The sequence below is a fragment of the Equus quagga genome, chromosome 15 (genome assembly GCF_021613505.1).
Source record: "Equus quagga isolate Etosha38 chromosome 15, UCLA_HA_Equagga_1.0, whole genome shotgun sequence".
In the NCBI taxonomy this organism is placed as follows: Eukaryota; Metazoa; Chordata; class Mammalia; order Perissodactyla; family Equidae; genus Equus; species Equus quagga.
The window spans coordinates 1,949,494-1,973,942 of NC_060281.1; the positions used below are offsets into that span (position 1 = coordinate 1,949,494).

The 24,449-nt window shown below is 43.6% G+C and overlaps 1 protein-coding gene across 2 annotated transcripts in view; it reads right to left on the bottom strand.

Moving 5' to 3' along the window:
• The window catches only part of SMAP1 (small ArfGAP 1), a 160,322-nt gene extending 140,943 nt beyond the window's left edge, over positions 1 to 19,379 (bottom strand). Inside the window, exon 1 of one of the 2 annotated variants that reach the window (XM_046639545.1) lies at positions 19,076 to 19,379. In XM_046639545.1, coding sequence (XP_046495501.1) covers positions 19,076 to 19,193 — 118 coding nt within the window. In that variant the 5' untranslated portion in view covers positions 19,194 to 19,379. The remainder of the gene's footprint in view (positions 1 to 19,075) is intronic. The other variant, XM_046639546.1, reaches the window with a different exon arrangement.
• Between the last annotated feature and the right edge of the window lie 5,070 nt (positions 19,380 to 24,449).

Here is a 24,449-nt window from a genome sequence, read left to right on the forward strand (position 1 = left end):
TCACTCCTGGAGGCTCAGCCTGGAGCACCCCCTCTTCTGCCGCGATGTGGGAGTCACTCCTGGAGGCTCAGCCTGGAGCCCCCTCTTCTGCCCCTCCCAGGGCTTTCATAAGTACCTGATTTCCCGTATGAAAGCATTCCTATCAAGACACAGGGAGGGTTCTGTGTTCTGTGCTGAGGCCCTACTAAAACAACCTCAACTTAAAGATACAAAAAGAATATATGATGACAGTATTCAAAGCCAGTGGCTTTTATAAATCTGACTAAACAAAGTTTTACATAGGCTAAAAAAGAAAGTTAGAAAAAGAGAAATATTGGGTGAGGTCTTATTTTCCAGAAAGAAAACCACCAAAGTCATAGTCACCTATGAAGTATTTCTAAGACCACTGAGATAACTTAGATTTTCATATTGCTTGTATTATGGCTATTTATCTTTTGTAGAGAGTGTCTTAAACTGGCAATATACATTATTCTTGTGCCCAGCATGCTCCTCCCCCTCCTGTCATTTACTCATTCAACAAATACTTATGTGCCAGGAAATATTCTAGGCACAGAACAAAAAAGACAAAAATCTGTGACTTCTTACATTCTAGAAAGGGAAACAAATGTTTAACAAAGTTAAGTATATAACATATTTGAGTGAGGACCTAACCCGGGTGAGGAGGCCCACCACACACATGCATGTGTGTCTGGATGAAGAACACCCCGGGGATTGGGAAGAGCAGTGTGAACACACACACAGAAGCCTGATGAGGACCCTCAAGAGCAAGCAGGGCAGCGTGGACCACTGCAAGGGCACTGGCTTTTACTCTGACAGACAAAAACAACGGCGGTCTCAGGTATGGCCGTGAAATGATCTAACTGATCTGACTTACCTTTTCAAAGATCACCCTGGCAGCAGTGTTAGAACAGACCACAGCAGGTAAGAACAAAGCTGGGAGACCACTGGAGTCAGCATGGGGACAACGCCAAAGTTCTGGGCCAGAGCAAAAGGGCAGAGTAAGATAGGGAAGACTGCCCAAGGAGCATACTTAGATGAGAAAGCTCAAGAATTCAATTAAGACATGCTAATTTGGAGCTGCTGAATGAACAAGCACAGGCAACTGGATACACCAGCATGGAGTTCTGGGAGGAGGTCTTTGGGCCTGAAAATACATATCCGGGAGTCAACTTAGAATCGATAGTTAAAATCAAGAGACAAGAGGAGACCAGCAAAAGAGTGAATGCAAACAGAGAGAGGGTCAAGAACCGAGTCCTGGGAGGCAAGCCTCCCTTCCCTTCTGATTAAAAACACCAATGCCCAGTGCTATTTTGCTGAAGTTACTTCTAGTTCTGTTTCTATCCCCTCCAAAGGAAAGTCCTAAATAATGCAGAAAGCCTTGGGGTCAGGATTCACACACCTTACAGAACTTCAATTCGTACGGCAATTAGCAGTTGTCCCTTAACATAACAGGTGCCATAACAGGTGCTCAGAAAATACCTGTGAAATGAATACTTCTTTAAGTAACCTCTGGATAAAATCCAGATCATGAGTGATATTAGATGTTCGAGTGTATCTTCATGGTTTGTGGCAGTTCTTTTCAATGTGTTCTTGGAAAACAGGATGATGGAGAAGTAAAATTAGAGGAACATTCATTATTGCATTTTCAAACAGCCAGACAAAGCTAGAACAGCTCCATGATTACCCTTTTCTGACCAGCATCCTAAAATGATTAGGGGTCTACCATAAAGAGCCAACAGCTAATTTAATTACTCCTTAATCACAGTGTCTTTGCAATAACAGTTTATTTGAATTTTTTTTAACTTCTTTTGTTCTCTTGGTATGTTTACACAGACTCGGAGCATGTTCAGAATAGTTGACACAGGCTGAAAACCAGTCACTCAGTACAAGCATACAGAAATATCCAGACATACACTGTCAGTGGCGACTAGCTAATTGATGCTATTCTTCCAAGTGGAAAAAAAAAAACCTGCAAACCAAAGTGAAGAGAACATTTTTAAATCCAGACGGGTCCCCCGTTTTTTGGTAGCTTGTTTGAGTTTGTTTTAGGCACAAAAATTAGAATCTTTTCTTTGTTAATTTTTATTACCAAAATTTTTCAAATACAGAAAGAATAGTATAATAAATACCCAGACATCCACTGTCCAGATTCAACAATTGTTAATATTTTGCCATATTTTCATCTTTTTTAATGTTGAAGTATCTTAAAGTAATTTCAGGCATCAACACATCACCCCTAAATACTTCAGTATAAACTTATAAAAAATATGAACTTTTTCCTCATAACCACAATATCATTATCACACCTACCAAATTAACAATAAGTTCTCAATGTCACCTAATATTCAATATGTATTCTATTTCCCACAAATGCACTTCCAAAAAAAATGTTTTTGTAAAGGTCTTGTTCAAAAAAGTATCCTCTCACTTATGCACCCCTATGTTCACTGCAGCATTATTCACAATAACCAAGACATGGAAGCAACACAAGTGCCCATCAGTGGATGAATAGATAAAGAAGATGTGGTGTACATACATACACACACACACACACACACACACACACACACACAAAATGGAATACTATTCTGCCATAAAAAAGACAAAAATCGTCCCTTTTGCAACAACATGGCTGGACCTTGAGGGTATTATGCTAAGAGAAATAAGCCAGAAAGAGAAAGACAAACACCGTAGGATTTCACTCATATGCGGAAGATAAACAAACACATGGACAAAGAGAACAGATTAGTGTTACCAGGGGAAGTAGCTGGGGGGTGGGCGTAAGTGGTAAAGCGGTACATACATATGGTGACTGACAAATAATAATGTACAACTGAAATTTCAGTGTTAGTTTCTATTATGACCTCAATAAAATTATAAAAAAGAAAAAAGCATCCTCTCAAGGACCACGCACTATGACTGGTTATGTCTCTTAAGTTCCCTTTACCTTAGAAGAGTCCCCCCTCCCAAACTTTTTCCCATCAACTTGGTAAAGAGACATTAAACCCAGGTTTAATATAAAGAATAATTACAACCTACATTTAAAATATTTTCAAGGGACACAAACATATATGAAATGTCAGTAATCAGTACAATGCTCCTTCATGTGAATTCTAAAAGAATCTGAATGTGGATATTCGAGGTCTGCCATAAGGATGAAAGCTCAGCTGAGGGACCAGTCTCAAGTTCTGTCCCTTAGCTCTGGGGAACAGTATCATCTGGGACTGATATCCCCTCCACAAAAACATCAGAACCTTCAAACTAAGAGAATTTAGTATAGATTTGATGCAAACGAGTAAGTTTATTCAATCCTAACATGGAGTAACTTAAGCCATTTACATATTAAGCTACATATACATATGTGTTTTACACATTCAGTTAAACATATGAATATATGTTTACATGTTTTTCTAATTACATTTACATCTCACAAGGTGTCGGCTGGCAGCCTGTTACCATACTTCAGATATTGGATAACATTTTCACCGTGAAATTTAAGAACCTCACCTATTTTTTTGCCTTTTCGTACGCCTTGGCACTTTTTCTTGATAGGCGGGCACGGTGCACGGGGTAAACACAGTAACTGCTGTGCACAGGCCTTTAGAAAGGTGGTGGTAGGTGTGGGGAGGGGAAACGACCTGTAGTCCAGGATTAGGTCCCAGTCTTCCAGGGAGCCCCTGCCCCTGTACTGTGACCTTCACACATCTTCTCAGTTCTCCTCCTCAGTGAGACAGGATGCCAAGAGTAGGCTGGAGCTGGGACTTCCCTTCTCTCACGGGAAAGGCCAGAGATGGCTGGCTGACGTCAGCTCCTTTCCCTCCCCAGGTCAGTCAAGCTCTAGTTAAACAGTTTCTGAAGGCAGACCTTGCTAAGAAGAACAGAACGCTCTGGTGTATTTCAAAATGGTTCCTTTTCCCCTTCCCCTGCCAGAAGCACCAGGAGATTTTCCTCCCATGGTCACTGTGTTGAGCCCCTAGAGGTAAAGGTCGCACAAGTGTGGGAACTCCCCGCACGACTGAGGCCCCCAGAGTTTTCGACTCAGCCTCGTGCATGCGAGCCTCCAGCCACAGTCGGTCAGTCAGCTCAGGGTTGCCTGCCCCAGTCCTGGCTCCCACAGACTGAGACTGGACTCGTGACGCTCTGTATTCTTCTGTCGGTCTCTCCAACACCAGAGTCTGCGGTTTGCCGCATGACCCCACTTTTAGGAAGGAGCCAGGAAGAGACGCTGACTTTTCAGCGCGCTCGGCTTTTTACTTGTTGTCAGCACAGGATGAAGACTTGAAGCTCTCTCCAGTGTGGAGGCCAGACTGGAAACTGGACTCAACTATTTTTTGAAAACTAGAGAAACATTTATTTTAGGTTAAAACCTTTGTTTCCTGATGCATACAGGCGTATTTTAACAACTAAGTTAAAAACAGTCAAAAGTATAATTGCCTAAATTTGGGACAAGTGATAAAAGTCCAGAAAAGAAAGCAATCACCAACAGCTGTGCCTTATCCACAGAAGTGAAATCACTGTCTCCACTGAAAAAAAATTCCAAATAACTAATTTTCAGTAAATAAACAAGAAAGAGAAAACTGCTTCTATACAATGGTTGAGCAGAATTTTCACAGGGAAAAAACATTTATTTTAATCTGACAATATGCGGGGAGTAATAGCAGACTAGTAATCTTTGCTTATAAAATTAATAATTTAATGAAAATAGAAAGGGACACCATATTACAAAGAAAAGTGTCTGTACCAAACATTTGGATAGAAATTAATCCTTTTTTTACATCCTACAATAATTACATCAAAAAGTTAACCCTCATGAGGCGATCAATTACAACTTCTAAGTGAAAAAAACTATTTAAAATTCAGAAAAATTTCACAACAATAAAACAGGCAAAATGAGGAGGAGGAAGTCTTCTCCCATCGGAACCTTGGACAGGTCTCTTAAAAAGGAATTAGAAGGAAAAAGAAAACAAAAACGCTTTTTGCTTTATTTTTGAAATTCAGTTATCAAGGGCACATTAAAAAGGTGTTTATAAGACAATCTCTTCAACGTCTATATCAACATGTTAACAAAACTGTCATGTCTCTTAAATGTGCCTTGCAAAAACGTTCGTCAGCACACATCTCAACTACTCTGAGATCCGCCCAGGTGGGCACGGAGCAGATCAGCTTTCTTACTGAATTTTGAAATGAAATGAGATGAAGTAAAACAAATATGGATTGCCAACCTTCCTACACTAGATTACTCATCCAAGACTCCTTCACCTCAACACTAGGAGCCCTGTAAGCCTCGCCTCCACAGATGCCTCCTCCTCTCTGCAGGGCCCCGGCAGGCTGAGCAGGAGCCAGGGAGGCCCACAGGAGGGCAGCCAGAGAAAGCGCTCTGGCCAGGGGCATCGAGAACAGTTACAGGAGCTTCTGAAAACCCCTCATGGTCCACTCCAGCACACCAAGACGAACATCTGACGTGAGAGGCAGCACAACGGCCTCCAGAGTCTGGCCGATGTCGGTGAGAGTCCTGGCACCGTGGCAGCTCTGGCCAAGCTGGGAATCCTTCTAAGTTTCAGGGCTCCCATCTCTAATACCCTTGGAACTGCCGGGGAATTCCATGAAGTACTGATGCAAAAGCAGAACACACAAGGCTCTCGAGTCACAGGAGAGCGAATTAACATCTGCTAAGTGCTCTGGTCAAACACAATCCCACAGTTTTCACTGGGAGAGCAGGCCCCACGTCTCATTCCTCTTCAAAGACCCAGTCAAAGGGCACAGCCGAAACGGTCGGTGAACGAACACTGCACGTGGGACAGTATCCGTTTATCTTTATCTTCAAGGCTCACTCTGGCAGACAGAGTAAGAGTCAAGAGATTTCAGAAACCTGACCTTAATTCCACACACTTCAATTTATCTCCAACCAGGCTCTTTTCTACTGCTGTTCAACTGCAGAGTTGTTTGTGGGTCTAATTATGCAAGACTTAGATTCAAATCCAACATTTACTGACTATCCACTAGGTATCAAACTCTGTATAAATGCTCCATATACATCACATCATGCAACAGTCATCACAGATAATCCTATTAACATATCAACAGTTACTAAGATTATACAAGTTTAATATTGAAACTGTATACAGGAAACCAGGCTGTCAAGGAGAAACGATGAGGAACACTCCCCTACATCCCATTCACCAGGAAGGACGTGACACTCAACTTTAAGTAGAACAGTGTAAAACACAGAAACTTCCCTTTGTTTCTTTCCTTTAATGAACTCTAACTATTCTGAGGTGCTGAAATTTTAGTTTTCATAATTATACAGGGTTAGAGATATAAAAATCATGTATACTATTCTTTAACGGGTTTTAAAGCCCAGCCAAAGCTGATTTTAAAATCCAACCACCTATGTAAGAGGTGACTTCATACTGTCAACACTAGAGGGTGCAGAACAAAACTAAAATGGAGTCACTTGTGTCCAAGACAAAATGGAGATGTCAACACAGGCACATAGAGGAAACTTAACCTAACCTTACAGGAATTTACGCTCTTCCCAGAAACGAGCAGAGGACACCAGCTAATCCCCAACGCCAAGTCTGTTCACGCCCTCTCTGGACCCCTCCTTCCCCTGACTCAGCTATCCTGATCCAAATAAGAAAGATGACCACTAGGCAACCAATCAGCTGGAAAAGCCAAACAACTTCCACATTTATCCCATAAAATCGCTTAGTCTGTGAGCAACTCGGAACTCGTTGCTCCTACAGCCTTGAGTTTCCTGGCTTGCCAGTCGGAAGCCCTGAAATAAACTCATCTTTCTGCTTTGTTTTATTCAGTGTGCAGAGTTTAGTTTCGGACAAACGGATGGTAAGTTGGTGCAGGCCCTATTATGTACTGCATCAAGTCCACGCTCCACTGTCTGCCACTGAATGTAATCCACAACTTTGTCCTGATTTACCTATTCAAATACATGTCCTACTGTCATGAACCCTAGATTGGTGCAAGCTAATCTCAGGAAAAAGACCTGCCACTTTGTTGACATTGAAAACAGAATATTAGTCAACAACAAGAAAGAATTAACTAAGAGAAGACATAAATTTGAGAAAGCCCCTCTTTGATTATAAAGTCTAGATGTTGAAAGGGCATCTTAATAGAGCAGTAACTCATCTCAGCAAAATAGAATGCCATTAAAAGGAGAAAATGTTCAAATCTTTGACAGAGGACTTCCTTATATGGACAAACACGTAACAAATTAATTTTAAATTTTTCAACAAATTTCAAGAAGTTGCAGCAGATGCATGATTAATGATATGATCCTACTTAACAACTTTCTGGAACAGGAAAAGATAAAAGTAGGCACAGTCTCGCCCTAAGTAGTTTACTAAGCTGGAAGAGAACATCAGAAACTTAAGGCTCCCTGTGAAAGGGTCCCAGGTTGCCTTATTATGATTTGAATTTCCCCCAAATAATGATGTCCAAGTCCTAAGAAGTGGGCCACTTGTCTCACAACAAAAAATTCCAATATCATAGAACCAAAAAGTTGTATAGCTCCTTGTAATAACTAAAAGTACTTCAGTGGTATTCTTTTGGCTATTAGGACAATCTTATCTATAGACTGTATTTACATTGCATCCCTATAGATTATCACAGTGCCTAGTAGAAAATCCCGTACCCTAGAGGTATCAAAAAACTGATGTCCTAAAGATGCCACAAGGAACTTTAGAGCTGTAAATGAATAACACAACTGCCCAAGAGAACAAAAAGCTAAACCAGTGATTTCCATAAAGTTTTTAAAGTACCTATTGGTATTCTAATGGACTTGGCAAAAAAGAAAAAAAGGCATCAATCAAGGATTCTTCATCCTTTAAGTCAGGATCAAGAAGAGTTTTACTTTTGCAAAATCTTTACTCAGATGATTAAATTTATTTTCATGGAAAAGGAAAATAGGAATGTACATGCTGTGCAGATTCAAATAAAATAATTGAGAAACTGCTATATAATCTACAGCAACTGTTAATATCACCAAATGAATAAAACGATGTATCGCTTTACTTTTGAAAAGCAGCTCACCACCTTCAGCCCCAACCCCTGGAAACCGCTGATCTATTTCCTGTTCCTATGAGTTTTACCCTTTCCAGAACTCCATATAATTGGAAGCATACGTTACGTAGTCTTTTGTACGTGGACTCCTGCACTAAGCATAAGGATTCTAAGACTCATCCATGTTACTGACTGCATCACAAGAACGCTCCTTTACCCTGCAAAGCCGTATTCCACAGCAGGATGTACCCGTGTGCTTATCCACTGACCAAGTGACGGACATGCGGACTGTGCCCAGTGTTGAGCTACGATGAATAAACCTGCTATGAGCACTCAAGCTCATGTCTTATCTTGTCTTAAGCTGCAATACTTCTTTATATATTCTGAATGAAGGGCCTTATCAGATATAATGTTTTCTCCCAGTCTACAGTTTTCTTTTTCATTTTTTTAACATTGTCTTTTGAAAAGCAGTATTTTTAATTTTGATGAAGTCCATTTTCTCAATTTTATCTTTCTGGATTGTGTTTTTGTGTCCTATCCAAAAAATCTTTGCCAAACGCAAGGTCCCATAGGTTTTTTTCCTATATTTTCTTCTGGAAGTTTTATGGTTTTAGCTGTCAGTTTTTTTTTTTTTTAAAGATTTTATTTTTTCCTTTTTCTCCCCAAAGCCCCCCAGTACATAGTTGTATATTCTTCGTTGTGGGTCCTTCTAGTTGTGGCATGTGGGACGCTGCCTCAGCGTGGTTTGATGAGCAGTGCCATGTCCGCGCCCAGGATTCCAACCAACGAAACACTGGGCCGCCTGCAGCGGAGCGCGCGAACTTAACCACTCAGCCATGGGGCCAGCCCCTAGCTGTCAAGTTTTTTTAATCCATTTCAAGTTAATTTTTGTGCATGGTGTGAAGAAAGGGTCAAAGTACATTCTTTTGTTGTTGTTGCTGAAAAGACTATCCTTTCCCTATTGAATAACCTTGGCACTTCTGTTAAAAATTAACTGACCCTATATGTGAGTGGATTTCTTGATTATGCCCTATTTTTTCTTTTTTTTAAAGTTGGCACCTGAGCTAACAACTGTTGCCAATCTTTTTTTTTCCTTCTTCTTCCCAAAGCCCCCAGTACAAAGATGTATGTTCCAGTTGTGAGTGCCCCTGGTTGTGCTATGTGGAATGCCACCCCAGCACGGCCTGATGAGTGGTACCATGTCCGCACCCAAGATCTGAACCAGCGAAACCTTGGGCCACTGAAGCAGAGCACGCAAACTTAACCACTCGGCCACGGGGCTAGTCCCTCTTGACTACCTATTTTGTTCCACTGATCTATGACTCTCCTTACACCAATACACACTGTCTTGATTACAGTACCTTTACAATAACTGTTGAAGTCAGGCTGTATAAGAACTCCAACGTTCTTTTTCAAAACTGTTTAGATTTTTTGGGGGGGTCTTTTGCATTTATTTATAAATTTCAGAATCAGCCTGTCAGTTTCTACATAAAAGTCTTCTGGGATTTTGACTGGGATCATGTTGAATCTATAGATTAATTTCAAGAGAAGTAACATAAAGATAGAGTCTTCTAATCCATAAACAGGATATATCTCTGCATTTCTTTAGGTATTCTTTAGTTTCTCTCAGCAATCTTTGGTAGTTTTTGGTGTACAAATCTCACATGCATTTTGTTAAATTTATCTCTAAGTTTTTATATTTTCATACTACTGTAAATGGTAATTTTTATTTCAACTTCCAACCGTTTGTTGCTAGTATAGTTATTTTTTTCTATATTTATCTTGATTCCTGCAACCTTGAGAAACTCAATTACTGGTTCTAATAGCTTCTTTTGTAAATTTCTAAGGATTTTCTACATAAATGATCATGTTGCAAAGAGTTTGTTAAATGACTCTTGCATGTGTATGATACTTTTAAAGTAGTATCTGTGAGAACGGCTAATTTAAACTGTATTCACTTCACCATCCTATGCCATCTTAAATACATCCAAAGCAGTACTTCTTATAAAAATCTAGGTTCAATATACAATTTTTATCACAAATCCACTAGTGATAAGCAGAGTAATGGCCCCCAAAGACGTCCATGTTCCAATCCCTGGAATCTGGAAATATGTTACCTTCTACGAAAAAAGAGGCTTCACGGGTGATTTTAAGTAAAGGACACTTAGACGGTATTATGCTGGATTATCCAGGTAAAACCCATGTACTGACAAGGGTCCTCAAAAGAGCCAGAGAAGGAGATGCAATGATGGAAGCAGAGAGAGATGTGAAGACGGAGGAGGAGCCATGAAGCAGACATCACAGGCGACCTCCAGAAGCTGGAAAAAGAGAAGGGACCAGATTCTCCCCTAGTGCCTCCAGAAGGAACACCTTTGATTTAAGCTCAGTAAGACTCATTTTGGATTCTAACCTACAGAGCTGTAAGATGATAAACTTGTGTTGTTTTCAGCCACTAAGTTTTGGTAATTTGTTAGAGCAGTGATAGGAAGTTAATACAACAGTAATGATCACTTCACTTCAATAAACATACTTGTAGTTTTTTGGCACCACTTGGACACCATCACCACCCTACACCAAAAGCGACTCTCAAGAGTGGAAATGCATGAACTAAAAAACATCTAGACTAAACCATAATTTTTAATGAATTTTCTTATACTGGAAGATAAAGCTATCTTAAATATGATTTCTCACAGAATTTTTTAAATCTCCTTTATTTTCTTTTTAAGTTTGGGTCTGAGCTCATCACTGGTCCTTGAAATGCATTCTTTACAAAAGATCAATGACAGATATAGGAAGGTCTACCATCAATCACTCCTAAAAGCAATCAGTTGGATCTCTTGTGAAATGGAGACCAAACCTGTTGAGTGGGGCCGAGGGGCACAGAGAACGGAGGATTACTACAAAGCTTCTAAAACTCTCCCCTTTGGACTCTGAAAGTCCTCACATTTACCACTCAAAATATATGTGAACACGAAATTAGCACAAATTTCCAACAGCATCTTCTAAGCTCTGTTTTAAGTGATTTATTTTTTAAAATCATTTCTACATGGTACTATAGCTAAATGCCATTCAGAGTTAACATAATTCTACCTAATAGCTTAGGCAGAAAATACTGACATTGATAAATGTACATGGTGACCGAAAATTTAACATACTGCTAGGTCTCTTCTTTAAACTGATGAATAAAAGGGTCTTGGGCCGTAGAAGCTGACTGGAAGAGGTGGTGGTTTCCTTGACTCGACTCTCATCACTCCAAGACAGTATTAAAGTGGAAAAGTTCCAAACAAAAGGATTCCTTAACCTGTGAGGAATATTCCTGTGAGTTCCATGATATGGCTTGAGACAAATTAAAGATAATACCAGGTAAATCTGTGCAGCAAGACCTAAGTCATCAGTGAAAAGCTTTAAAAAGTATAAAGGTTTGATGATGATTCAAAGTTAAATAAAACCCAAAAGTATAAACCCTCAAAAACAGAAATTTTAAAAAATTAACAAGGGCCAGCCTGATGGCGCAGGGGTTAAGTTCGCACATTCCGCTTTGGCGGCCCGGGGTTCGCCAGTTCGGATCCCAGGTAAGGACATGACACTGCTTGGCAAGCCATGCGGTGGTAGGCGTCCCACATATAAAGCAGAGGAAGATGAGCACGGATGTTAGCTCAGGGCCAGTCTTCCTTAGCCAAAAGAGGAGGATTGGCAGCGGATGTTAGCTCAGGGCTAATCTTCCTCAAAAAATAAATAAATAAATAAAATTAACAATAATAGTAAATACGGACATAGAAGTGACAAGAGACATGGGATTCAGAAAAGAACAAAGACCATGTCACAGCTGAAATCAATCTTTGTAGTAAGGCTCCATGAAGACAGGGACAACAGGTCACCAAGCAAGTCAGAGGCAAAGCTTGGACTCAAATCTAGCTTTACTAACTCACCCAGGCCAGTGCTGTTTCAACTCTATCATACTGTTTCTATGACAGCAAAAGCCAGGGTAGGTGACCAGCACCTGACCTAAGGACATAACGGCAGAAATAGAAAATAAAGACGCAATATGGAAGACAAAACCAAAATCACTAAAGGACATGTCTACAGATTCAATCAATTTGTAGAATAAAGTTTAGTGATGAGAAAAAAATTCTATTTTGTTTCTACCAGTATTTTGAAGCTACAGTGGTTCTGCTATTAAATGCAGAGACACAAGTTAAAACAAAGACACCGTGCACACTGAGCACACTGGGCAACAATTTCCTGGAGAGACATGTGAACTCCGCTGGGAGGTGACCATGTCTTCCCAACAACACTCTCTTCTATCACAAAACTTCAACTGCACAAGCATATTTCACTTCACGCCGGCGAACACTGGTTAACACCACAAGCTCGAGAACCAGACCTCCGGGGCTCAAATGTGGACTCCACAGTCCAGAGCCCCACCTCCATGCCACCCAGGAAAGCCAGAGCTTCCTCTAATGCTCAGACCTGCTCCCCTGGGCCGCACCCTTGCTAGCAGGCTAGGCTCCAGAGCTGAGAGACGCTGAGACTCTGACACATCCTGCACAACATGCTGGAGGAAAATCGCGACTATCAATCGTTCTGGGAGGCTCACAAGACCACCCTCAGGTTCAGTAATTTGCTGAGAGGACTCACAAGACTCCACAGACAGTGTCCTCATGGCTGTCACTTATTACAGTACAAGGATGCCAAGTACAGTCCACAAAGGGGAGAGCGGCATGGAGTGAAGTCCAGGAGAAAACAGCCATAAACGTCCAGGTGTCCCCTTCCAGTGGGGTTGCACTGACACACTGAATTCGCCCAGCCACGAGCTCCAACAAGTGTGAAATGCTGCCAACCAGGGAAGCTCATTAGACTCAGTACCTAGGGTTTTTACCAGGAGGCAGTCACACAGGACCTGTGCCTAGCACATATGCAAATTCCAGACTCCCAGAAGGAAAGCAGGTGTTCAGCATAAACCACACTGCTTGTGCAGTTTAGGCATAGTGACTGACGCTTATCACTAAGGGTGGTGAGACCCTCCCCAAATCCAGGTTCCTGATGCCAGCCAAGGGCCAACCTTGTGAATCAGGCCTCCTTCCAACAGATGGTAGATCCAACAGAGCAGGAGATCCTTTAGAGCATAGACCTCATCTACCTGCTCCCTGCTTCTAGAAAAAGTGCCTGAAATAGTGCAGCCATCAAAATTTTTTTTCTTTTGGGGCCAGCCTGGTGGCATAGTGGTTAAGTTCATGTGCTCCGCTTCAGCGGCCTGGGCTTCATGGCTTCAGATCCCAGGCGTAGACCTACGTACGGCTCATCGAGCCAGGCTGTGGTGGCATCCCACTTACAAAATAGAGGAAGACTGGCACGGATGTTAGCTCAGGGCCAGTCCTCCTCACCAATAAATAAATAAATAAATAAAATTAGTCTTCTAATGAAAAAGTTCCTGGCCCTACCACTTTCTAGCTAGGTAACCTTGGGAAAGCTCATTAATCTCTGTGTGCCTCATTTGTTGGGTGGCATTTCCTCCTTTGTGACACGGGATAATAATACTACCTACCTCAAAAGGTTGTTTTGAAGACGAAATGAATGAACACATGTAAAGTGCTCACAACAGGGCCTGCAGGAAGAAAGCATCACTAACTTACACGCATATACGCAATGTTACTATTTGTTCTGTTCTGTTTTGAACTTTCAACCCTACAGTTGTACCTTCTCCAAGTCACAGTGAGTTCTCCCATCACTAAGCTTTTAACGAATCTAGAGTCTACCCATAGGTTAGACTGCAAACCATCGTTGTTTCATGTGTACTGAGATCTCTAAGTCGTTTGTGGACCACACCCAAAACTTCTTAGCACACACAACAGTATCTGACATGATATTTAATCTTTGTAGTGCCCAGGAAATACTGATTTACCTACTGAATCACAGGTCTGTTAAATCAACTCTTTACAGTGGTCAGAATGAAGGCAGTCAACATTTTTGATAATAATTACAACTTAAACAAAAAGGTCACCAAGTTTATCTTCTATTGAGAAAAGGAAAGAAAAATGAGTTGATTCTATCCAGTGCAAAGACTAGAAGTGGTAGTAGCAGCAGCAGCAGGAAAAGGCTTCAGTTTAGAAAGTACATAATTAGAATGCTGCATATTTGACTGTGCCTTAAAGAGAGCATGGGTTTAAGTCCTCAAAGGTCAGTAGGGGTTAAATATATCTTTTACGGCAATAATTAGAGACACAGGTTTCCTTAATTAATGAAATCTAGTGATGAAAGAATATTTTAATCTTAAAAAAAAGACAAAGAAGGGGGCCAGCTCCATGGCCGAGTGGTTAAGTTCACGCGCTCCGCTTCAGCGGCCTAGGGTGTTGCCGGTTCGGATCCTGGGCACAGACATGGCACCGCTCGTCAGGCCATGCTGAGGTGGCGTCCCACGTGCCTTAACTAGAAGGACTCTCAACTAGAATATACAACTATGTACCAGGGGTCTTTGGGGAGAAAAAGAAAAAATAAAATCTTAAAAAAAAAGACAAAGAAGAATCGAGAGGGGAAAAAAGGAGCGGGATGACACACAGTCCAAGCTTTAAACACTTCCACCGGCTCCAACACCAGGGCCCTGCGCCCAATGATCAGGGAAAAACTCAAGATCAGCAGAATCACAACAGAGCCATCACACTGAAGTTTAGCACCGGGGAGAACTTTCAGACTGGCAGGTCTCTTCTGACGAATTATAATCACAGACCTGCAAGCACCAACGTCGTCACAAATTCCAGAGCCTCAAGGTGAACTTTACCTTTTAGTAGGAGCTACTCTGAAACAGGTTTATACAAGAACACTTAAAGAGTGAACACTTCATGAAGTTCTCCACCTGCAGAGGACTCCTGGACTGGGTCTCACAACCACCTCTCATTCTTCTACTTCCTGAAGACGTCAGCAAGCTAAAAGACTCCCTTGAAGGCCAGCTGTTAGGCACAGGTCTGCCAACCATTTGCACGCGGAAGGCACAAGAGCGACAAGGGCCATCTTCCTACAGTAAGGCAAGTGACAGAACGTCTAATGGGCACTGAACGGTTGCAGCAAACCTGGCTCCCCCGCGAGCGCCCCAGCCCTACGGGGGAGAAGCAGCCATGGCAGCGGTGGCAATGGGAGCAGTGGCAGTGGGAGCAGTGGCAGTAGTGCACGGCCTTGAAACCAGACGTCCAGAAGTGGCTCCCTGATTTTGCTCCTCTAGGCCCTTTAATGATGTGGTAAGCACCCTATTCCTTAAAATAGCTACAGGGTTCTGATTCTCGCCCTGCACCCTGATTTGTGACATCATGACATCAAGTGAGGTCAGGTCCTCTTACACTCTTGCTTGAACTGCTGTCATAACTAGGTGACTTCCCTGCCATCTCTCACCATTCCAGGTCTTCCTCTGACTTGCCACCACCAAATCTGATCGTGCTTAAAGAAAGCTTATCAAAAAGGGCCACCTGGAAACCTCGTATGTTCTTTCATATACCTGTGCCTTGTGCATGCAGCTGACTGTGTGAGTCCTTGGATTCCTTGTCCATCTGGTGAAAACCCACTCCACCCTCAGAACCCAGCTCGAACCACACTCCTGTGAATCTTTCCCAACAGGGTCACTCGACATGCCCACATGTGCACTCACTTCCACAAAACCCGTTGCCTGCCCTTGGCTCTGTGCTCAGTCACATCCACTCATTCAAAAGACATTTGCTGAGTTACATTTACCTACCACATGTCACACACTGTGCAGAGGGCCGGGGGTACAAGCCAGAACGAGACAGACGAGGTCTCTTTTCTCTTACAGCTATAATCCAACAGAACTACAGATTACCTAGTAAAAACCCAAACAGCGTTTAATTGCAATTGTGGTAAGTGTACTAAAAGATTCAGGGTGCATCTTATGTGTATAAATGCAAGTCTAACCTAATCTGGAAGGAGCAGGGAGAATCATTTCCCTTGAAGAGACATTTAAGCAAAAACTGGAAGACAGACAAAACTGATCAGACAAAAAACTGTTAGAGAGCTTCCCAGGCAGAAGGAACACCACGTGCAAAGGCCTGGAGGCAGCAGTCTAGGAAGCGTGAAGACCACCGACAGACAAAAGCGAGGATGAAAGGGAGACAGCTGCCCAAAACCAGTGGAGAAGCAGCTACTTCTTACAACCACTGTTATAACACTCAGTGCGACGCTGTGGGATTATTCATTTGCAAAAATGCAGCCCCAACTAAACAAATTGTTTTAGCCTCATAGTCCAACACAGTGCTTAACATGTCCCCTCAAGTCAAGATCTGAGGAATGAAGAAATGAGTGTTTCATGCGGACGAGGAGCTTAACCTCTCAATATCAGACAGGTGGGACAAGACCATCTCTAGGGTTCAAAAACCTCATGCTTCTGACTACCCCAAAACTTATCAGGCAAGAGACACATTTTCATGGCAACTTATGTGTGTTCAGAATCAAAGCCAGTATTAACAGTGGATGAAACTTTAAACAGCAAAAACTAAACTTTAAGTTGGCAAAGGGCCCTCAATCCTCACTGCTCCATAACGTGCCACCAACTAACAACCAACAGAACTGGTTTAAAACTCAGAGTCATGATCGAGGCCAGGGAGAGGAAGGGCAGCTCCATCTGCCTGCCCTATTCTCCAGTCGCTCAACAGATTTGGTAGGAGGAGGATGGAGAGCAGGACACTGGCACCTATGCCATCCTTTTCTCCTTCCCTACTTCCTAAACAGTCACCTCAGGAAACACACACTGGTGACTCAGTAAGAAAATGTCAAAATCCCACTGACACACCTCTGCTAACTATTATAAGTCAACACAACGGGGTAATCACTAACCCTAGACTTCAGTTCTGGTACGGGCTCTCAAAGGGGGAAGCATTCTTTGAAAGAAAGAAAATTGAATCAGCTAGGAAATAGTTTCAAAATACATGAAAAGCTTGATGTAGTTTACAAGACAGTGAAGAAAACATCAATACATATATACAGTATGGAATTCATAATAACTGAGCTGTAGAATGAGCCCCTTAGCATGTTTTTCAAAAGTAAATTTAATCAGAATTTCACTAACTACATTTATTATGTCATCTGGCATATATAATAGACCCAAAATCATGTAAGAAGCCAAGAATTCTACTAAGAGAGCTCGATAATAGGATTGAACCATACCAAACACTCAAAAACTTTACAAAATATATTTAATTCTATCAATTGCCCAATCATGTCAAATTTCCATTATTATAACTACGAAATCAAGTCTAATGAAACCAGTAAGTGGCCTTAACTGTGATATTTTTTTCCTGAAAGATCAAGATAAAGTAGTTAAATAATTTAGATCATTGTAACATTCCAGACTTAGCAGAACAAGGAAAAAATAACCATCTTCATAAATCCTAACTGTGGAGTTCATGCCCCTCACCTTGCACCCTCAAACTCTGAACACTCTTCTCTTCTCTCCCACCTCCTCCACTTCTCAAAAGCAAACAACTCACAAACAAAAGACCAAACAAAACCAAAATAAAACAGACATCTATTCAACACATATCTATCGACCTCAGTGGCAGTACAAACAGTGAGCTAAACTAATGCTCCCTACTCCTCAGGGCAGAAGAAATAAAATGTTGGTCCTCATTTGAGAAATACATGATTCTCCTTCCCCCATCTTAAAAAAGGTGAATGTAAATGTTAACATGCAGTAAATAATAACTTTTAAAAAACTCATAAATTACTTTAGGAAGCTTTATTGAGAAATCTGATTTTATAAGGTACCATTTTGGGGGAAAGAAATTTGAACAAAAATTATTTTTCAATGATTTCTATACCTAAAGGGAGATAATGACTGAAACTGTTATATTCGATTTTTAATAAAGACATTTACTATATACTAGCATCTCTATTTGGCCATGTTACTTATTACTCAAAATGCATACTCTATAACTTCAGCACCTATCTTTTTCTGGTCTTTTAAGGGCCTGTTTTTCAGTGTTTATTGAGCGAGCAAATGGGCCTCAATACAGAACAGTATTCCCCCCAAAAAACCACACACATAATCAATACCAGGTAAACAAATACTCAGGCATTTTTAACTCAGCACCTGAAAGGTTACACAGAATAAATATAAGACTGGCTCAATAAAGTTACCATGATACTCAAAAGACCTTCATAAAATGGTCTAGTTCCAGGATTCCCACACGACCTTCCCCGACTCCAGTACCTGCTCTGGCATCTTAGTAATTTGCTGATGTTGTGTGGCTTACTCTAATCCAACATCGCCAGCCTACTGAAACGTGACTCATTTATATAGCATTGAGGAAGAACAGTAAAGCTTCAATAGATCAAATAAGGCAGAAATCGTAAATGACATTCCCAAAGACTGACTGAGTCCTGCTTCGGAGACCTACCTATTTCTCACCAAATAAACTAACTCACCAATGAGCAAGATCTCTTCCTAACCATATGAGAGACCGGTTCTTAAAAACCTGAAACATCTGTCTCGTGAGATTACTTACAAGACATTAAATATACATCAGATCTCCAAACCCAAAACATATAGGCTAAAAATAGCGCCTCTATTTCCGAGGCTGGGGCAGAAGCCCTGCAACCGAACAAACTAAAATTAGGGTTCTTTCGATTCCGAACCTCTGAAACGCGCCCTCACCGGGCACGGGCACACCGACCCGAGTCCACACGTCCCCCGCACCCAGCTGGTCCGGGCGCGAGGCTCCCGTCGCTCCGGCTGACACCCGGCCCCAAGCCCGCTCACCGCCAGCCTGAAGCCCCCTCCCAACCGCCCACTCGGTCAAACTCCGACCCAGCCCAGCGACCCGGCCGGCTCTGCGGGAGGCGGCGGCCGGAGCCCCGAGGGGAGCCCGCGGGAGCCGAGGCGGGCCGAGCCCCCGGGGCGGGCCGGGGCGCAGGGAGAAATGGGGAGCCCGCCCCCGCGGCCCGCATCCCTCCATCCCTCCATCCCTGCATCCCTGCATCCGGCGAGGGCGAGGCCCGGCGGGCGCCGGGGGATAGCCGCCCGCCACCGCGGGCCCGAAGGTCGCGGCGGCGCCCGCACCTTTGGCCTCGCAGTCGGCGCAGTACTTGTTGTCCTCCTCCCGCAGCAGCCGGGACAGGATCAGCTGGTGCTGCTCGTTCAGCTTCTGCGCCTTCTCCCGGCAGGAGCGCGTCGCCATCACGGCGGCGGCGGGCGGCTGGCCCGGCGGCGGACGCGGGCAGCAGCCGGGCCGGGACGCGCGGCGCCGCGGGACGGACGCGGGGACGCAGCCCAGGAAGCGGCGCGGTGGTGGCAGCGCCGACGTGTCCCGCCCCCTCGCCGGCCGCCCGCCCGCCTGCACGCACCTCCCGGCCGGCGGGAGGGGAGGGCTGGAGGGCGGGGCCTCGACTTCCGGGCGCCGCAGGAAGGGGCCGGGCCCGCGCCGCCGCGCGCATGCGCCGGGCTTCCCGGAAGCCGGCCTGTCCGCGCGAGGCCCTGGCCGCGGGGCTTCCGGAAGGGCGTCGCGCGCTGCCCGCTGGGAACTCCCCCGGTGTGACACGTGACTGTGGCCGAGGGCTTCCGGAAAGACGTCCGGGAAGACGTCTGGCGGGGAGGCGGCCTCGCGTGGTTCTTGTCTCTGCCGCTGCTGGCGCAACGTCAGAAGCTCAGAAATAGAAGTGACTGGGCGGACTGTTTCTTCCTTGGGAGGGAGCGGGGAGGGGTGGTCATTCACTTGCAGTTCTGAAACAGGCTCCATCCTGGAAGCTGGAGACACCTGGAGTTGTAATCGCTGGCCCATTTGGAGCCAGTTCCAGGGACCCCATCTCTTATCAACAAAGTGACTGAGGATTGTCTTTAAGAAAAACTGCCAAGTCACCTACCCAGAGCATGTGTAGAAGAAGAAATTGTGACCTGAAACAGCCTCGGGACTAAAGATCCACCTCCCCACAGAACCCAAGGGCCAGGACACAACCAGAACTTGAAAGGTGCACTCTTATCAGAAGCAGGGGATCCCTCATTCAGGAAGATCTGGTGTCAAAATTCTTTCCCAAATGTTTAAAACCCACGGATCAAAACCTGTCCGACCGGCATTCCCAGGTGCCAGTCTGTTCTCCCTAACCTCTTACACGTCACCCCCAAATCCTGGCTTGGACAGACGGATCTGAGGGCCCACACTTCCTGTCTCCATGCAGATGCATCTGGCTGTATGAAAGCTGATTCCCCCCAAGGCTGACGCCATAGTCAATAGGCTTGTTTATGCACGTCAGGCAGAGAACCCCAGCTTCCTGCGGTAACAGACTAAAGTAGACAAAGTCATCTCTCACATGTTAGGGGAGAGAAGTAGTCTGGTAGTGACATGTGTTGAGTGCAATCAGTGAGTAATTACTCTGTGCGTGAACTCAGTCAACCCTATTGAGATCTGTGATACTGATAGCCTCCTTACACAGGTGGGAAATTGGGGCGTGCAGGAGGGAAGGAAGTTACAGAGCTGCTCAGTGGAGGAACTGAGATTCAAATCCAAAGCCAGCCGGCTCCAGAGTGTAAAACACTGGGAAAAGGTCCTTCCATAGGAGGGGAAACTGTGGCCAAGGAGCCAGATACTGGGCAGTGTCACTTTAAGGAGAGCTGTATAAACAGTGATATTTAATGAAGGTGAAAGAAAACTAAGGGAAGAAGACGCTCTTGATTGGAGATCGGAGCTCCCCAGTCCAGGCTCAGGGGATCTGAACCCCAGGTGAGGCAGTTTGAATGTTTTGGTATGTTGTGGCTGTTGACCTTAAACAAATAGCCAGTTATTTCTCCAGCAAAAATGGGTTTATTTGGGGTCAGCAAAAACTTGCAATTGGGGATCTGCAACCATGGCTAGCCACATGCAAATGTCCAAGCAGCAAGGGAGGAGAAAACTTTTATAGAGGAGAAGAGGAAGTTGGGAGGGCTGTTGTAAATAAAGAGTCCATTGAAGGAACTGAGCGCTCCGTATCTAGTGGCTTCTCACTGGCTGAGTTATAACAGTCTCTCCTGGGCTGAGCTTCTTGCTAGTCAAGAAGATGAAGTCTTTCTTTTTCCTGTTGGGTTCTATTATCAAGGTAGGGCATGAGAGCTCCCCCTTTTTGCCTTCCCACTGCAATTTAATGAGGTTTCTGTTTATTCATTTCCACATGGCTTATTAGCAATTGCTGATATGGGGCTTATGTAACCAGAATAAACGTGGCCCTTGCCTGTGGCGGGGCCAATGCTAAGAACGGCAGTGAGCAGGAGTCTGTGTCTTATACCTTTTAGAGGGCCAATTCCTCACCTAGACCCCCCGTGAAAGTGACCCTCATGCTCACTTAGCCCCGTTCTTGGCCCAGGATCTCAAAAATGTTTGTAGAATTAAATTGAATGGTGATGGCAGTGAAGATGCTGAGTAATTAGCAAATTAGAGCTTAAACTGTGTGGCTTTGGCAAATAATAACTAGGAAGATAGCACAGTAATTTCCAATAAACAGAAAAAACATCTTATGGGAGGTAGAACCTTTAAGCCACATCTTGAAGACTGGCTTGATTCAGATGGGGGTGCAGGAGGGAGATATTGAGCAAGAGCAGCATGCACAAAAGCACAGAGACTTCAAGGAGCCCAGAAAACAGACTGAAGGATAGGGGTGCTACTTGGGATGAGTGGAGATAAGGCTGGATAAGTCAAGTGCAACAGAATTAAAGAAGGTTTGGGGAAGCAGACAAAGCAATCTACATTGATGCAGTTGACAATAGAAAAGTGAAGATTCTTGAACTAGGATAGTAGCATGAAAAAAAGGATGTTTTGAGAAAGTTAGTCTAATTAACAAACACCATTTTTGAGTGGTCTCTCCCCACCCCACGAAAATTTTGCTTAGCACTGCAAGGATTTAGAAAAAGCAAAAGATAAGCTTACCACCAAGAAATGATCTACCCAATGGACTGAAGGGTCACAGTAGTGTCTATAGAGATATAATGCACACCACGTGTGTACTTTTAAATCTTCTAGTAGCCATATTTAAAAATAGAAAAAGGAACAAATGAAATTAATTTTAATAGTACATTTTATTTAACCCAATGTATCCAAAATATTATCATTTCAACATATGAGTAACATAAAAAATTAGTAGTGAAATATTTTACATTCCTGTTTTCATCCTGTCTTCAAAATCTAGTGTGTACTCTACACTTACAGCTCATTTCAACTTGGACTAGCTGCATTTCAGGTGTTCAATAGCCACATATGGCTAGTGGGTACATTATTGAACAATGCTGCTCTAGATGGTCAGCCCAGAAGCTATTAAAAATCTAAGTTTGAGGGGCCAGCCCAGTGACATAGTGGTTAAGTTCACATGCTCTGCTTCGGCAGCCCGGGTTTCACTAGTTTGTATCCCAGGCGTGGACATATGCGCCACTTATCAACCCATGCTGTGGCAGGCATCCCACATATCAAGTAGAAGAAGATGGGCACAGATGTTAGCTCAGGGCCAATCTTCCTCAGCAAAAAAGAAAAAATAAAAGAGGAGGATTGGTGGTGGATGTTAGCTCAGGGCTAATCTTCCTCAAAAACATATCTAAGTTTGAGTTGGTTGTTTATTAGGGATGTAACAGGAAGAATGGAAAATAAAAGTAGACACTGATGGCTAAAACATCTTGGGAGGAAAATAACATTGCATTCATTCACCAACATTTATTAAACAACTTCTATTCAGTTCTCTGATAATCACAAGCTTACATGTCTTACTGTCTAGTGTGACATACAAACATGTAAATAGAAAAATTAACAGCCACACTGTAAAGTCTGTAGCAAATATAAAGTGTTCTGGGAGCAAAAGAAACAGAACTTCAGTAGCCTGGAAGAATCAGGGAAGCCTTCATCAGGTATGTGATGCTTAAATTTGATTTTAACAGATGTGGGAATTTTTCAAGTGAATAGAAGTGGAGAGGAGGAAAAGGAATAGCTTGAAAGAAACCTGTATGAGCTTCTGAAAATGCATGGCTGGAGGCAGTGAGACTGGGCGGCACCAGGAACCTAGAATTTGCATGGAGAATGTGAAGGGAGGAGGAGAAACTCAGGTGGAGAGGTCGATTGGGGCGGGGAGGTCCAGAACTGTGTGGCCAAACTACATAGTTTGAATTTTACCCCATGGGCATAGAGATCCAGCTGAAGCTTTTCACAGAGAAAAGACTTAATTAACTTTGTTTTCTGTAACCGGAGTGGCAGGCTGGAGAACATGGGTGGGGGAAAATGTTATCAAGGGAACAGATTATGGACAGGGCTGTTGCAATAATATGATGCAACACAGAAGATATAATGTCCAAAGAAGATATGATGAAAGCCTATTTCAAGGCAGTAGCATAGAGTTTGGAAGAGACAGAATTAAATGATGTTTTAAAATTAGAAGCAGCAAGATTTGGCAGCTGAATGTGTGTGGGGGTTGAGAGAGAGGAGGTGAGAATGACACCAAAATTTCTAAGTTGGGAGGCAGGTAAATGGTGATGTCATTAACCCAGACCAAGAATAGAAGGGACAGTACAGATCTGGGGTCAGAGGAGCAAAGGTGTTTGCTTAAGACATGTTAAGTTTAAGGTGTCCATAGCACATCCAGTCCATATGTCTAAAGGACACTGTGCACCTACTTCCAGAGCTCTAAAGAGAAGTTAGTGCTAGTGAAGTCATCTGGGAGTCAGCTACATTTAAACGGTCAAAGAAGTCGTAAGGGTGGATGAGATTCCTCCAGAGAAATCGCGTAAACAAAAAAGAGAAGAGTCCCAAGGACAAAACTCAGAGGAGTGCCAGCTAAATGAGGAGTGGACAGAGAAAGAACCATTGCAAATAGAGGTGAAGTGTGGCCAGGGAGAGAGCCAGAGGCTGTGAGAGGAGAGACCTCTGAGAAGGGTGAGCTCTAATGCCACTGCTCCAGAAAAGTCACTTACCTCTGTTCTAGACCACACGTACGGCCTGTAGTCACGGGTCTGCACAGTGCATTGTTTTCCTTCACAACTGGCCTTTAGCCCAGGAACAAGAGAAGAGAAATCTTCTAGTGAGGCTTCCCAGGGACTGCGATTGTCTGCTGTTTCAGTAAAAGGTTAAGGGAGGGGTGGAGATGGTTAGAAGGGGAAAAAAGCAGGAAACGTAGGCACAAGGACAGGAAGCAGTGCCAGAGCTGACTGTGGAGTGTGAGGTGAGGGAAGTGTCCACAGTGCCTGTGGGAGAGGAGGAGCAGGAGCAGCCACGGCCCGCAGGTTCCTTCAAGGCCAGAGGTGATTTGGGGTCCTTAGGACACAGGTGCTAACAGCTGAAAGAGAGAACCTAGTGGCGGCTCTCAGAGGGGAGTAGTAACTTGTACTGAAGAGGTCCAGGATGTCAAGGTGTCTATGGATGCCTGATGGCTGGGGAGTGAGGCCAAGGTCTGTTCCTGAAAGTTCTTGGAGAGGTGAGGTCCCTTTCAACTCTAAA